Source organism: Malurus melanocephalus, unplaced genomic scaffold, assembly GCF_030028575.1.
Source record: "Malurus melanocephalus ecotype Western Australia unplaced genomic scaffold, MMel_1.1 scaffold_566, whole genome shotgun sequence".
NCBI lineage: Eukaryota > Metazoa > Chordata > Aves > Passeriformes > Maluridae > Malurus > Malurus melanocephalus.
In genome coordinates this window covers 328,901-342,232 of record NW_026623798.1, presented here as the reverse complement: position 1 = coordinate 342,232, position 13,332 = coordinate 328,901, and the positions used below count along the sequence as shown (strand labels likewise).

General features: G+C 43.4%; 1 protein-coding gene across 7 annotated transcripts in view; it reads right to left on the bottom strand.

Annotated features, from left to right (window-relative positions):
* Positions 1-3,757: 3,757 nt before the first annotated feature.
* The window catches only part of DGKD (diacylglycerol kinase delta), a 57,216-nt gene continuing 47,641 nt past the window's right edge, over positions 3,758-13,332 (bottom strand). For 3 of the 7 annotated variants that reach the window (XM_057382397.1, XM_057382402.1, XM_057382401.1), the window contains 7 exons: positions 12,323-12,474; positions 11,459-11,570; positions 11,200-11,292; positions 10,751-10,870; positions 10,295-10,412; positions 8,953-9,083; positions 3,758-7,879 (listed from right to left, as the gene is read on the bottom strand). In XM_057382397.1, the coding sequence (XP_057238380.1) occupies positions 7,790-7,879; positions 8,953-9,083; positions 10,295-10,412; positions 10,751-10,870; positions 11,200-11,292; positions 11,459-11,570; positions 12,323-12,474 (816 nt within the window). In that variant the 3' untranslated portion in view covers positions 3,758-7,789. The other 4 variants (XR_008966405.1, XR_008966406.1, XM_057382399.1 and 1 more) reach the window with 4 other exon arrangements.

Below are 13,332 nucleotides of genomic sequence, written 5' to 3'. Positions count from 1 at the left end.
CAGCTGTTCAACAAGAAAACTTCAGCTGAGATTAATGTTAACAGAATTTTGCTACAAGTTAAGTTTATGAAACACACCTGAAGACTGGAAACATAAAATAGAAAACCTAAATAGAAACATGGGTAGTACACTGTATTACAAGTATTACATTTGTAGCTGACCTGGCTATTTGCTACCATGTAGGTTATGTGGTTTTGAATAMATGTCTGTTTCTGAGATTCGGTATAGTTTTAGAAATAAGATTGGAAATTCAGGACATGCACACCAACTGCCAGCTTCCAAACCAATATGTCAGCCTCCTAAACACTTCTCTGTTTTTTCCTAACCCCTGAACTGATGCCCAGTTAGAATTAGCTTACTTCTTCATCCCCCTTCCCCCCCCCCTTGTTTTGAGGGCTTTATTTTCCTGTTTTCTCCTGCCACTGTGGTGARTAAGTATTTTAAATGCCAGCACTTGGGCTCTCAGGTGATCTTATGACTGCAGGCACAGTGGATTGAAGAAAAGATGCTCCAGGGTATTTCAAATTTTGCATGCCAGGGACTCATTTCAGTCTAAAAAAATCACASTGCTGGGCTCACTGCTGTCTAGTTCACCTTCCTTTTAAAAAACAGGGATTTTTCTAAGGAGGGCTAGAAGAGGCTTAAGAGAAGAAAGGAGAAACCTCACAAGAGAATGCCAAGGCAGAAGTTCCACAAATTTAAATTAACACTGTGGAGACTTCTGATTCAGTGTGTTATGAATGGCACTAATAATCAAAATCCTCCTTGAAGTAAAAAAGCATCATACATGTTTCAAATTTCACAGCTGAATGATATTCCCCCTTACAGCTTGAAGGGACAGAGCACACCAGAGTGTTTACACACTCCTGTGGGTAAAGAAAGCCAAAAGCTTTAGCTTTGCCTTTTCTACAGGAAAACCTTTGGCAAATTCTCAAATGTCTTCTCAGCCTTTAGYCTCTTAGCCAGGAACACCATATTACTCCTCTCAAATTTTTCTAAATTGAAATTAAAAACATAGATTTCTGCAAATTAAATACAGACAGATGTAAATTTTAATAGAGAAGGAAATGGAAATGGCAAAAAGTATCACAAAAATCAAAACTCACAGCCCTTCAACAGTCATCCTGTGCTACATCCATCAGTGCTTCCTATTTCATAGCTTTKAAGTTGCAACAAATCTGAACAATTCATTGAGCAATGAAGACACTAAGCCTACGTCCTACATGCACACTGGAGCCTCTACCCCCCAGAGCTCTACCAGTCTCCCTCTCATCCCAAGTCCTGATTTCTTGCAAGACTTGCAGAAACATAGTGTTCTGTAAACTGTCTGAAATGAGACAGCAATTCCAAACAGGAATTACAYAGGGAAAGACAGACTGCTCCTGCTTCCCTAGGAAACCCAAGCTGAAGTATCCATCTCCTCAGACTGCTTTTCTTTAAAGAAAAGGTCCTTGGAGCACAAGGCTTTGCTGAGTTCAGAGGAGCACTGGAACATGTGCCAAAAAGGCAAGAATACCTCTCCATGGAGTGCCTATGTGCTGCTGGGAAGTGCTGCTKTGAATCCAGTTTGCAGCCTGGGAACAAGGGGAATTCAACAACCGGTGCAGATRTCAAGCTCCTCCGAGTTTGTTACTWCMTGGGCTGGGATCTGCTCACATCTATGAGTGCAGCTGGGGYTGCAGCTCTGCACAGCCTCTGCCAAGAGAGAGACCACTCCTCTCACTCCAACTCCTCCCCTGGAAGAGCAAATCAAACTGCTCATGGAGGAGGACACAAAGGCTGGGGCCACCCCTGCAGTGCTCCCAGGAATAAATGCCATTGACCACAACTGACTTGCATTTTACCATGAAGTCAACCAAAGGGGTCTTCTAGGTCATATGCAAACTGCCCCAGCTCTTCCTTTCTGTGAACTACGCCCCCCCCCATCACTGGGTATGTTAGCAAAATGCTGGAACTCTCCAGACAGCTTTTGCTGGAGAACTGCCATGACTCCTTTAGCTGTTATCAACATGGAATGTCACTTTGGAGTTTAAGGACTTTTTCATTCTGCCCACWTGAGGTCATAAGATCACCTGAGAGCCCAAGTGCTCGTGGCATTTAAAATACTTCTTCACCATAGTGGCAGGAGAAAACAGGAAAATAAAGCCCTCAAAACAAGAGGGGTGATGAAGAAGTAAGTTAATTCTAACTGGGCATCAGTTCAGGGGTTAGGAAAAAAAAGGGAAGTATTTAGGAAGCTGACATAYTGGTTTGGAGGTTGGCAGTTGGTGTGCATGTCCTGAATTTCCAATCTTATTTCTAAAACTATACCGAATCTCAGAAACAGACATGTATTCAAAACCACATAACCTACATGGTAGCAAATAGCCAGKTCAGCTACAAATGTGATACATGTAATACAGGGTACATGTAATACAAGTTGTTTCAGGCCCAGCTAGGGCGTCCATAGTTATTCATACTCTTTTATTTAAACTCATTGGTAGAGATCTTCACAGCACACCTCCCTCCCAACCCAATCTMTCCTCTGGAGATCCATTAGGTATCAAACCAAGAGGATGGCAGCTCTGAGAAGGAGGTCTGACATTCAGTAATGRCACACTGAGTGAGGCAGTGAGTGTTTTGCTATTGGCTTCTACCACGTTATTTAAAAAAAGACTAAAATTAATTAACCTGTATCAGAGGAGTAAGAATACCTTCTATCTCTGCTGTTGCTTTCTTTGCAGGTTTTCAGTAGTGCCACATAAAGCAGAGCCTGACATTCAGACTCTGATGCATGTGTAAGTAAACAAAGTAATCTTTCTTTTCTCTTTATTCTGGCTCCACATAACTAACATTGTAATGATCAATTTTACCATTTTCATCATCCAAGAGTAYATAACATTAGTATGATGCTCCTGTTCCATACACTATTCTCTCCACACTTCTGTTTAATTATCAAGTACAAAGGTGTTTTTCACGTAGAGAATACACCCAACATTGTAACTTAWTTTCCACCCACTTTGCGACAGTACTATGGAACCCTACAACCACCCTTCTCAGTTGAAATAAATCTTCTGCAAGTTTCCTGTCAGCATCTTACGAACACACTGATCTGTACAGATGGAAGAGAAAGCTTGTCACAATCCACTCCATGGACTGCTCACCCAAACACCTATATTTTTTTTTGTTTCAAGTTTACAGGTGTCCTTTATGACATTCAGTTTCTACATTTCATGAGAAAATTCACTTCTCCCACATTTCTGTAAATGCATTTTCACTTTCTCCAGTCACTGTGCATATTGCCTGCAATAAACTGAGTGCACAGAGCCCAGGTGGAGGACAGGACAACTGCTCCCATCTCATCCTGGCACCACAGCACTTGTGGCCACAAACAGCCACCCAAGGAGGGGTAACCAACACAGCCCTGCTGAGTGTGACAGTGCTCCCATTGAGCTGTGGGTTTGCTGCCAGCAGAGCTATGATCAGCATGTGCATCAGTAGAAGCACCACATTTAAAATGTTTAAAATGTCTTTTCACTGCGAGACACAGCTAAAGAAATGAAATTACCTCCATGCCAATTAAACCAACACAAAAAATGCTACAAAATTAGTCTACAACACTTACATTTACCATTTCACTCCTCTTTAAGGAACAGCTCTGAACTTCTGATGTAAGCCAGGATAAAGCCATTTAAGCACAGCACACATTATTAGCTGGTTCACACCAGATGGGCACAGCAGCCCTCTCACAATGAAATCAGTAACAGAGAATCCTTACTGGAAGTTCAGAAACATGTTTACTTTATATACAAGAAAAATATATTTACAACAAGTAAAATATGTACAAAAAAAAAGTACAGGAGACATTTCCATGGTAATCACTGTATAAATTAACAAAATAAATAGGAGGGAAGCAGGTCCCACTCTTAAGGCACTAAACCTTCTTCCCAAGACTGCACAGGGATTCACTTGCTTCCCGATGCTTGTGACAAGATCACAGGAATGGTGGGGAGACCCCTGAGAAACAACGCTCGGTGGACAATGATAAACAGGCAATCACTGCTGACAGTTGCAGAACATAATTTTTCATCCTTTCCTTTTTTTTTTTTACAGTACACACATCTTAAGATACAAAATATGTCTTGTAAACAGTCTGTTTTACAAATCACATCGCTATTATGCACATTTTTAAATAACACTAAAACAATGAACGAAGCTTTCCATATGATTTGGGTGCAGAACCAGTCACAGCACTGGCAYTGAAGGCCTTGGCAGAGCTGGAGGCTCCCAGGTGCCAGACCAGCACCTCCAGACACCCCGTGGCACAGCTCCCCTTGGCCACCGCTCCTGCCGACATCCCAAGAGCTACAACAGAGAGGCTGTACCACCTCTCCCGAGGGCAGACCAGGGCAGAGCAMTGCCAGCAGCCAAACCTCTCTCCACTCTCCACTGCATGCAATCTCACATAGTCTGGACATCATTCCCCAGAATCTGCCTTTAAATATCCAGGATGGTGCCAGAATGTGAGAATGGACTGAAGCCTCTTCCAAGCAGAAGAAACCCTGTGCCCAGCTCACTGCAGCCACTGCCAGGAGTAAGGGATGTGAATAGAAGGTGCCACATGGCTTTCACAGGAGTTGCATTTTTAGGGGAGTTAACACCTGTGTGATATGCACAGTTCTAGCTTCTCTCAGGCTGGTGTTCCTGAGACTGCTGGACAGTCTCTTTATGGCAAAGCAGCAGATTTTTACTAAATATCTTTCCTGAGTTTCTCTCCCAAAAAAAAAATTATCAGAAGAGAAACTCAGAATAACCTAGCCAGCAGTTCCACCTGGCTCCCTACTTTGCAGATAGCTCTCACTGATGTTYAACACAAATTGTCTTCACCTATTCACAAAAATCTCTGCAACAGAAATCTGCATTATTCCCAGTGAGACACACAGAACTACAACCCTTTTGGGATTTTTAGACCTATACCTTAATAAATATTCAAAGGCACTCAGGTTAAACGTGGATCCCATTTAACAGTTCTTAAAAGAAGGTAGAACTCCCTCACTGTCTCTGATAAATAACAGATAGGAATATACTGGCTGTCAATCCTTTGATAAATGTGCAAGTGCCCAAAAAGGATTTGAAGGCATTGACACACAGATCATAAAAGCAAAAGAAATGAAGATGAGTCTGTGCAGGCCTCATCACTTACGTASATGGCTAATGGCCATCAGGTCTTGATAGATATGGCATGAATTAAGTAACATGCCTGAATGAAAAAACTCTTTGGATGCCTCTGTTGCTCTAGGCAGGAAGAACAGAGAGGAGCTGTTTCTATGGAAGCAAGAATTTAATCCCTCAGGGATTATGCAAGCAAGGCAAATGCTTATTGCTTATGCATCTTTAACCATGAGGCTGCATGGGGAAAGTTCACAGTGAGAGAAGCTCCTTCATTGCATACAGGAACAAACTCACCTCCAGAGTTACGACCTGCCTTGCCCCACTGCTGCACTCTCCTGGGAAGGCACATGAATGCCCCCAGCCCACAGTTCTGGGACAGGAAGTGGACTGCACACACTGTGAGGTCACTGCACACAACCACTGAGGCTGGCTGCATCCTGGGGCTTTCTTAAGTAGAGGTTTCTCCTCATTTTCATCCAGACAGTACTCTGTGCCTCAACAAGCAAGTGGGACAATACAGCATGTCTACAGTTCTTACTTATCTGATACCACAGGAATTCAATATAGTAAGTGGGGGTTGGGGTCTGTACTGATAAACAAAAAGTACAGCTATGGAAGCAATTGCAAAAGTATAGATAGGAGAAGTAAGTTCAAGGCAAGGCTGGACATATTTCCTGCTCAGGCTCTACAGTATTTATACCGTGTTTCCAGCCAGAACAAGCACACTTCTTCTACCTTCTCATGAGTAAACCCTGTCCCTCGCCAGGCTGAGAGGGGACACATGGATGAATGTGTCTGGTTAGAACAGACAGGCAGAGTCAGGATAACCCATGGTGAAATACTAGAGAATTCAATAGTTTGCCCAGCTGAAATGAAATCGGCCCAGAGCCTTTATAACTTGACAAATCTTTAATAAACTAACTTGACTGATTGTTATTAAGACTACAGAAATTATASCAATTTGATAAAAATCCTTACAAGTAAAAAAAAAAAGAATTAGGTCACCAGCAAATCTTTTATGCTACTGTGTATGTGGCCTTTTCTGTCTGCAGCCATAGTTGGACAGTTGCCACTCTGTAATAATAATAAAAAAATAAATACACAGGAAACAACTGACTAATAAAAAATTTCTGCTGTCTCTCGAGTTTTACAGCACTGACTTGTTGTCAAATTCCCTTTGCACTCATAACGATGGGTGATATAACTATGCATGCTGGTTCTGGGCTTTAACAGCCACCCAGCTGGGSTCAGCCATTTAGAATCTCTGATTCAGAGACACAAATTTTTCCATGCTCCACTGTTGCTGGTACCAAAGGCAATTTATCAACATACTCCAGTATTCATTATGATGCTTATTTGCTCAGTAACAGAACTCCTTCTCTCAGTGCTCTTAGAGGAGCCCTGATGTTTTACAGCATAAGGAATGTCTCTGAGGGCTAAAATCCAGGAGAAGTGAACTACCCTAATCTTTTGCATCACCCTGGAGTGACGGACCAAGGCAGCAAGAAAGAGAAGCAAGGTGGGAAAACGACTAAAACCAAGACAGGTGAAAACATGCAAGTAGTAGACATAAACCACATATTTTGTGACAGAAATAGTTTTCTACACTGCAAGCTGAAGTAAAGAAACAGCTTACGTGTCTGTGGCCACAGAAGTGGCATTAAATGGGCAGAGCGCTACACCATGCTGCTTCCACCGCGATGAAGCAAGTTGTCCTATACCTACCTCCCTTCTTGTGCAGCCCAAACAGTTCATCAGCTTYCCTCTCCCTTTCATTATCCTTTATCCCTTTCTACTGAAGATGAATTCAGAAGAAGGAATGTCAGAGCTGATGTCCTGTGACCATATGAGTCTCCAGAATTTTCTTTTTTTACTGCCAGGAATTTCTGAACAACTGTCTGTGATGACTCRGGATCACATTTCCTGTGAAAACCTAAAGGTTGTGCCATTGCCCCTGGATGGAAGAGGAAACCAGGCCCAGCAGAAGGCCCCGTCAGCTGAGGCAAACCCTGTCTGAACTACATGTACTGTTGGCTGCAAAGGCGTGACTGAGTGAGAATCACTGGATATTCATCAGAAGAGGTCTGTATTGGCTTCCAATTTCAGATGCAAATTGCACTCAACTACAGATGCATTAAAAAGGGATTAGTAAGGAGGGATTACAAGAGAGGATTTGTCCCACTTAAATACTAAATATAGGTGTGACACACACATGAGCAGGAAAGTTTTGGGTCTAAAAAGACTGTCAAATGCTCCTGAACTAAGACTGGCCAATATATCTTTTGCCCTGAATGATTGTACTGTCATGAAGTTATCCAGTAAAGGTAGCTTGTTGCAATTTTCAGGAGTCCTGCACTGTCCCTGCAAACAGAACTTCCCATGTTGGAGGACATGACTCTTCAAACAGCAACTGAGTTCTCTCCAGCAGGCTCTGCTGACCGCAGAGGAGGAGCCTCTCCACTGGATGCAGCCATACCGCACAGGAAAAAAGTAGCACCATGCTTGGTTGATATGAGCTCTGAACAGCTAAAATGTGGCTGTTCAGCAGAGACAGTTGTGAGCACATCTGCTTTGTGAAGTGCTCACTCACTACTGGGCAGTTAGGGGGAATGGTAGACACAGGCTGTGAAAACAGAGGCTAAGCCTCGCTGGCAGGAGTACTCCGGCTCAGCTCCTTGATCCCATGTAGTATCCTCTTCATGTGACCCACTTTGGTCACACCCAGGTCCTGGAAGAAAAAAGAAAACCTTACCTTAAGAGAAAGGYAGAGGGAAACTCAAGGTGGCCAAGCAATGGTTACAAACTAGTCAGCCAGTTACACAGGGAGGAAAAATTCTAAACCTGAGTGTTATACACAGAACCTCAAGCCACGTGTCAAAAAGCTACTAAGGAATACAGAGCGGACACAGAGCAAAGCAGAGAAACAATTGCAGACTGCTAGCCAGAAACACAAATTGCTTTGGCTGTCAAAGGCTGAGAGGACAAAAAAAGCACATAGATATCAAGGACCTAAGCTAGTAGTCAAAACATGCAAACAGTCACATCAAATGACTGGGTACCATGCAACAAACACAGGCTATAGGTACATGACATGCAGAGGGGTCAGCTACGCAGGTTACAGCAAATCTCACCATGGGGAGATAGTCAAAATGACAAATGAAGATTAAAGGGACAATGAACAAATGCCACACACTACAACAGTTTTTTCCTGCTCTGTGCAAGAAAGAAGACACATGTCTCTTGCATGTGCAAAGAACCACCACTTTTAATTTCTCTTGGTAGAAAMAATGTCTCCTGATAAGGAGATGAAAAGTTGTGCAATGTGGTTACTACGTACTATTAAAAAAGATTCTCTCCATCCATAAGCCTCATCAAAGTGCACAACCCCTTTTTCTTGTAACAAAGAAGTGTGATGATCTATTTGTCCTGTCACTGCATAGTAAGAACCAAATTCTCCCAATTACAGCACCTTCTGCAAAGGTGGTACAGTAGGTGAGAAAAACTTCCATCATTAAAATCAGAGACTCAAGAACACTATTGGCAGTCTGTGTGCTGGACCGTATTCTATCTCCAGGAAGCTGTGGCAGAACTGGACAGCTGGTCCCTCAACCACCTCTTCTACCTCCCTGCTATTAAAAACCAGGTGACCTGAAATGGTGAGAAAATAAAACAAGGCTGTAGTGAACAYGTTCATCTTGCCAAGGCACCTGGAATGAACAGCGGCAGACCACTTCCAAACACATTCAGCACAGGTCATGCAGATGCAGCTGGCTATTTCTCATGAGCCGACCATGAAAGTACCTTGAGGTCTCTCCGTTCGAGGTGCAGGAGCTCAGAGCCCCGGATGTCATGCCGGATGAAGATATCCTTATACTCACAAAGACTGAGGTGCTCAAGCCACGCTGCAACCTCATCTGTTCCCCAGAGGTGAACTGTTAGAGATGGAAAAGCAGGAGTGCATTGAGTAACCAGAATCCCAGGAGACAGGGAGAGATGAGGACACCACAGCACTCAATGCCAGAGGAACAGGACAAGCAGGATCACAGCCCCCAGCCAAGGGGAGGGCAGCATTCAACCTTGAATGAAGGAGGTAAGGCAAAGGAAGGTAAGAGATGTTCTCTTAAGAAGAGGCCTGCTGCAGTACAACCAGGAGGAAGTGCATATTTATTTTGATGGGATGGGATGAGTTTTTTAAAGTTCACCCCCATGTTTAAGAAGAGTAAATTCATTGTGTAAATTCTGTGTACAAAACAACAGATTGATAAAATATATGATGGAGAGTCACAGCACAGATTAGTTTGCACATTATGTACAACCACATGTACTCTGTAAACAAAATGGCAACCTCTCTCCCCCTTGTCTGAGGGAGAAGAAAAGTTTAGACTTCCACCTTCTTGCACAGTCTCTAAATAAGAGAATAATAGAATTTCCCAATTCTGGGAGGCAGTGAATGAACACCAGCCTGTCAGACAGGAGACTGGGTCCACAACTCTATAGCAGAGGACAGAGGACCCAAGAACCAACAGAACAGGACATACTTCCGAATTTTAGAAAAAAGCCTTCATAAAGAGAGCACAAACCAAAAATCAGTTAGACTAATTTAGAGAGAAAGTGACTTGAATGGCAATTTGTTGATTCATGGCCAGTTTTTATCTACTGACCAATAGGACTGAAGGTCAGAGAGCATCTGTGGTGATGCTGATCCCCAGCCAATCGGACATGAAACGTGATTAAAGCCTGAAGGTAAATCAATGAGAAAAATATTATTTACTGTATCATAGAGAACAAGCAGTGAAAAGACTGGAGTTATGCGGACTTGGGCCCCACAGTTATTTTTATATATAATATGCCAAAGTCCTCAAATTCACTTCCCTAAGCACCTCTGAAATATCCCTGAAAATTTGTACAGTGGAGGAAGAATTCTTCAGAGGGTTTCTCCTGCTCAGGAATGTTTGCCTGGTATAGGGGGACCATGACTCAGAAGGGAGCAATAAGCTACTTTGCCATATGAAAAAAATCGACTGCAAGAAGACACAGAYGCAAGTGAAACAGGAGAGGATTTGTGAGGAAAAAGACTTGAGAAACAGGTATTGGTGTGACCACACTGTGACAAGAAGACACAGTGAATGAGCAGAGTTGGTACCCGGCAATCCCATGCTACTGTGAGTCTCCTTRTTTTTGTTGTTCTTCTCCTTTTTAAACTTGGTTACCAGGCGGAATTTGCCACTGCGGCTGCGTTTAGAATAATCCAGCAACTGGTTCTGCAAGAACAGAAAGGGAAAATCAGTCACACAATCACAAAGCGATTAGAATGGACCAGAAGCAACAAGCACTATCAAGCTCAGCTCCATGATCTTATGTGAAAGGAAAAAAAATCCTTAACTTGTTATGATCAAGACAGAAAAGGAAGCAGAGGAAGCTGATCCCATGTTAGGCAAGCGATCTTAGCAGAAATCATATTCTTTAGCCCTAAGAAGTCAAGTTTCCTTCTTAATAATTTTTTCTCACATCAGTAACATAGTAACAGGAAGTCAAACACACAAAGCTAACTAGGGAAAAAAGAGAACACCTAGGGAAAAACAGCCTTGGCCCTCCTCACCTCCTCATCACAGGGCTCCATAAGCTGCCACAGCCAAGGGATGTCTGCCAGTTTCCTCAGGTGAAGGTCCATGTCTGCCAGAGCTACCTGGAGCTGCTCTTTCTGTGGAGGATCTAATTGCTGAATAAGGAATAGAAGGAAGGCAAAGTTAAAAGCCATATGGTAGAACACAGTCCGGCCCTTGCCTTGAAATTCCAAGCAGCTCCGTCTTTTGAAAGGAAGTGCACAAGGGGCACTCTGCCCAGATCAAGTTAACGATTCTTATCTTTTCTGAGCTCCAAACTCCACAGTATGTCCATGTAGCAAAATCTTCTGTAGCAAATGATTCCTAGATGCTGACATCTAAACTGACTTACAGAGTTCAAGACCAGCAAAATGCTGCRCCCAAGGCAGTAGCAGGAGACAGGTGGAAGTGAGAGGATGCTTTCCTCCTGCTTTGTGCTCCTTACCAGTGCCATCTTGCCTGCCAGCAGCAGCTCTGTCTCATTGTGCAGGGCTTTGACATTATTCACCATCTCTACCACAAGGCTGCAGTTCAGACCCTGAAGGAAAACAATTCATGTGAAAGTTAAACTTGGAAGTGCAGAGGTCGGAGCAGTCAAAAGGAGGAAGTCTTAGACTAGCAAGGACTACTTTTCGTCAATCAGAAAGGAAAACCAAGAGGTATGGAGCAAGGACAAAATGGGAGATGCAAAGTGAGTGCAGTACCTCTGTAGACTTGGATTTAGCGTAGACTTTATCCATAGACTTGGAGCTGGCATTGACAGCATGGGCAAGCTCCTGTTCCATGTCCTGACAAGACTGAGCTATTTCCCGAATGCTAAAGAGAGAATTAGAGATTGCATCAACGTATGGTCTAAGCAGGAGATCTCTCCTGAGTGGGTACCCCTTTCAACACCCATCTGAGTGACACAACCCAGGATCATGGCAGGGGCACAGCCTCTGGCAAAGCAGGGCAGCTCTCCTGCCACGCTGAGCATGCGTAGGCAAGGAAGACACCTCTCACAGGCACAACATGTTCAATTCTGCACACAAACTGGGATCAGGTTGAAATACAACCCAGACATTTCAGTATGACCACAGTGATGCGAAAGACAGCTGCACTTACAGAAGCCTTCTCTAATGACTCTGGGAATTTGCTCTCAGAAGCCCAAAGGGATGTCTCACTAAAGGATGAGCAGGTGAGCATACGTTCTGGACTTTATATAAAAATTTCTGCTGGGCATCAGGGTTGTAAGAACCCAAGTTGTGATCTGAGCTCCTTGAGAGGCTTTTATTTGTTTTCTGAAAAAATTAATTTATAKTCAAAGATAACAGGTTCTTTCAGGATTAAAAGACCCATGTTTGCTCAGGAAAGTAACACTTTTTGTTACAGAACGGCCTCAGAAAGTTTATTCAACTTCAGTCTTCATTCAGCTGGGACACTGAACAATGAATAATGCTACGTGCAGTGACATGGACCAGCAACGTAGCAGGTATGACTGAAAAGGAACATCTCCAGAAACAGGAAGTGGAACAAGAACTTCAGGTCCTAAACGAGTCTTTATTCACCAAAAGCAAGTTGAGTCACACCTGTGTATCAGAGCACCTGCAGCTTGACCAAACTGAATGATCTGGGTGGATTCTTCTTCAGACATGATCTCTGGTTGCAGAGAAAAAGAGGAGGGTCGTGACAACTCACACTTCTGTTTGTCCTCCCAAGACTTCAGGGTGCTCTCAAATGCCTAAAAATACAGCAAGCAAACTGTAAGGTACCTTGTAAAGCTCCTATAAAAACCCAGTGACTGTGCCTATGCCTGTAAAACATGTAGATCTGGTACAGGCACTTTTCACTGCAGGGCCCAGTAGTTACGTTGCTTATAATTTTGCTAGCTAGCTGGCTGGGATGAAGTTTTCCATGCCACATGCTTGCCTTGGCTGAATTTTTGCTTAAGCATAGTTTTAGTCAAAATTGCTGGGCCAGTTCTGAGGGCCARATTTGTAAAATACAGCAATTCCCTACTGGTGGCAGCCTTTTCTCCTTTTTTTCCCCTCCCTTTACCTTTAAAGCAGCAATCCTGTGCTCTCTTGCTCTCTGTGCTATCTCCTTCAGTCACTCTCCCTCCAAGTGTCAGCATGATGCTGCAGAAGGTCTCTTACCCTTCACAAAAGATTGTGTGCACTATGCCTGTCTCCTCTCCACAACATTCACATCATGGCTGAAAGGACATGCTTTGAACTCAAAAGAGGATAGATTCAAACTAGCTACAAGGAAGGATTTTATATGATGGGGGGTGAAACACTGGCACAGGTTGCCCAGAGAAGTGGTGGATGCCCCATCTCCGGCAACATTTAGACCATCGGCTGAATGGAGCTTTAAGCTACCTGGTGTAGTGGAAGATGTCTCTCCCCAAGGTGGTGTGCGGGGTTGGACTAGATGACCTTTAAAGTCCYTTTCAACCCAAACCATTCTGTGGTTCTATGATAACAGCCACTGTTCTCTCCCAGCTAAGAGGTGCCCTGTCCTACCATGACAGGGGCTTTGTATGCCCACCTTTGCTTTCTTTTCATACTGTCATCTTTGTAACTCCCTGCTAGGCAAT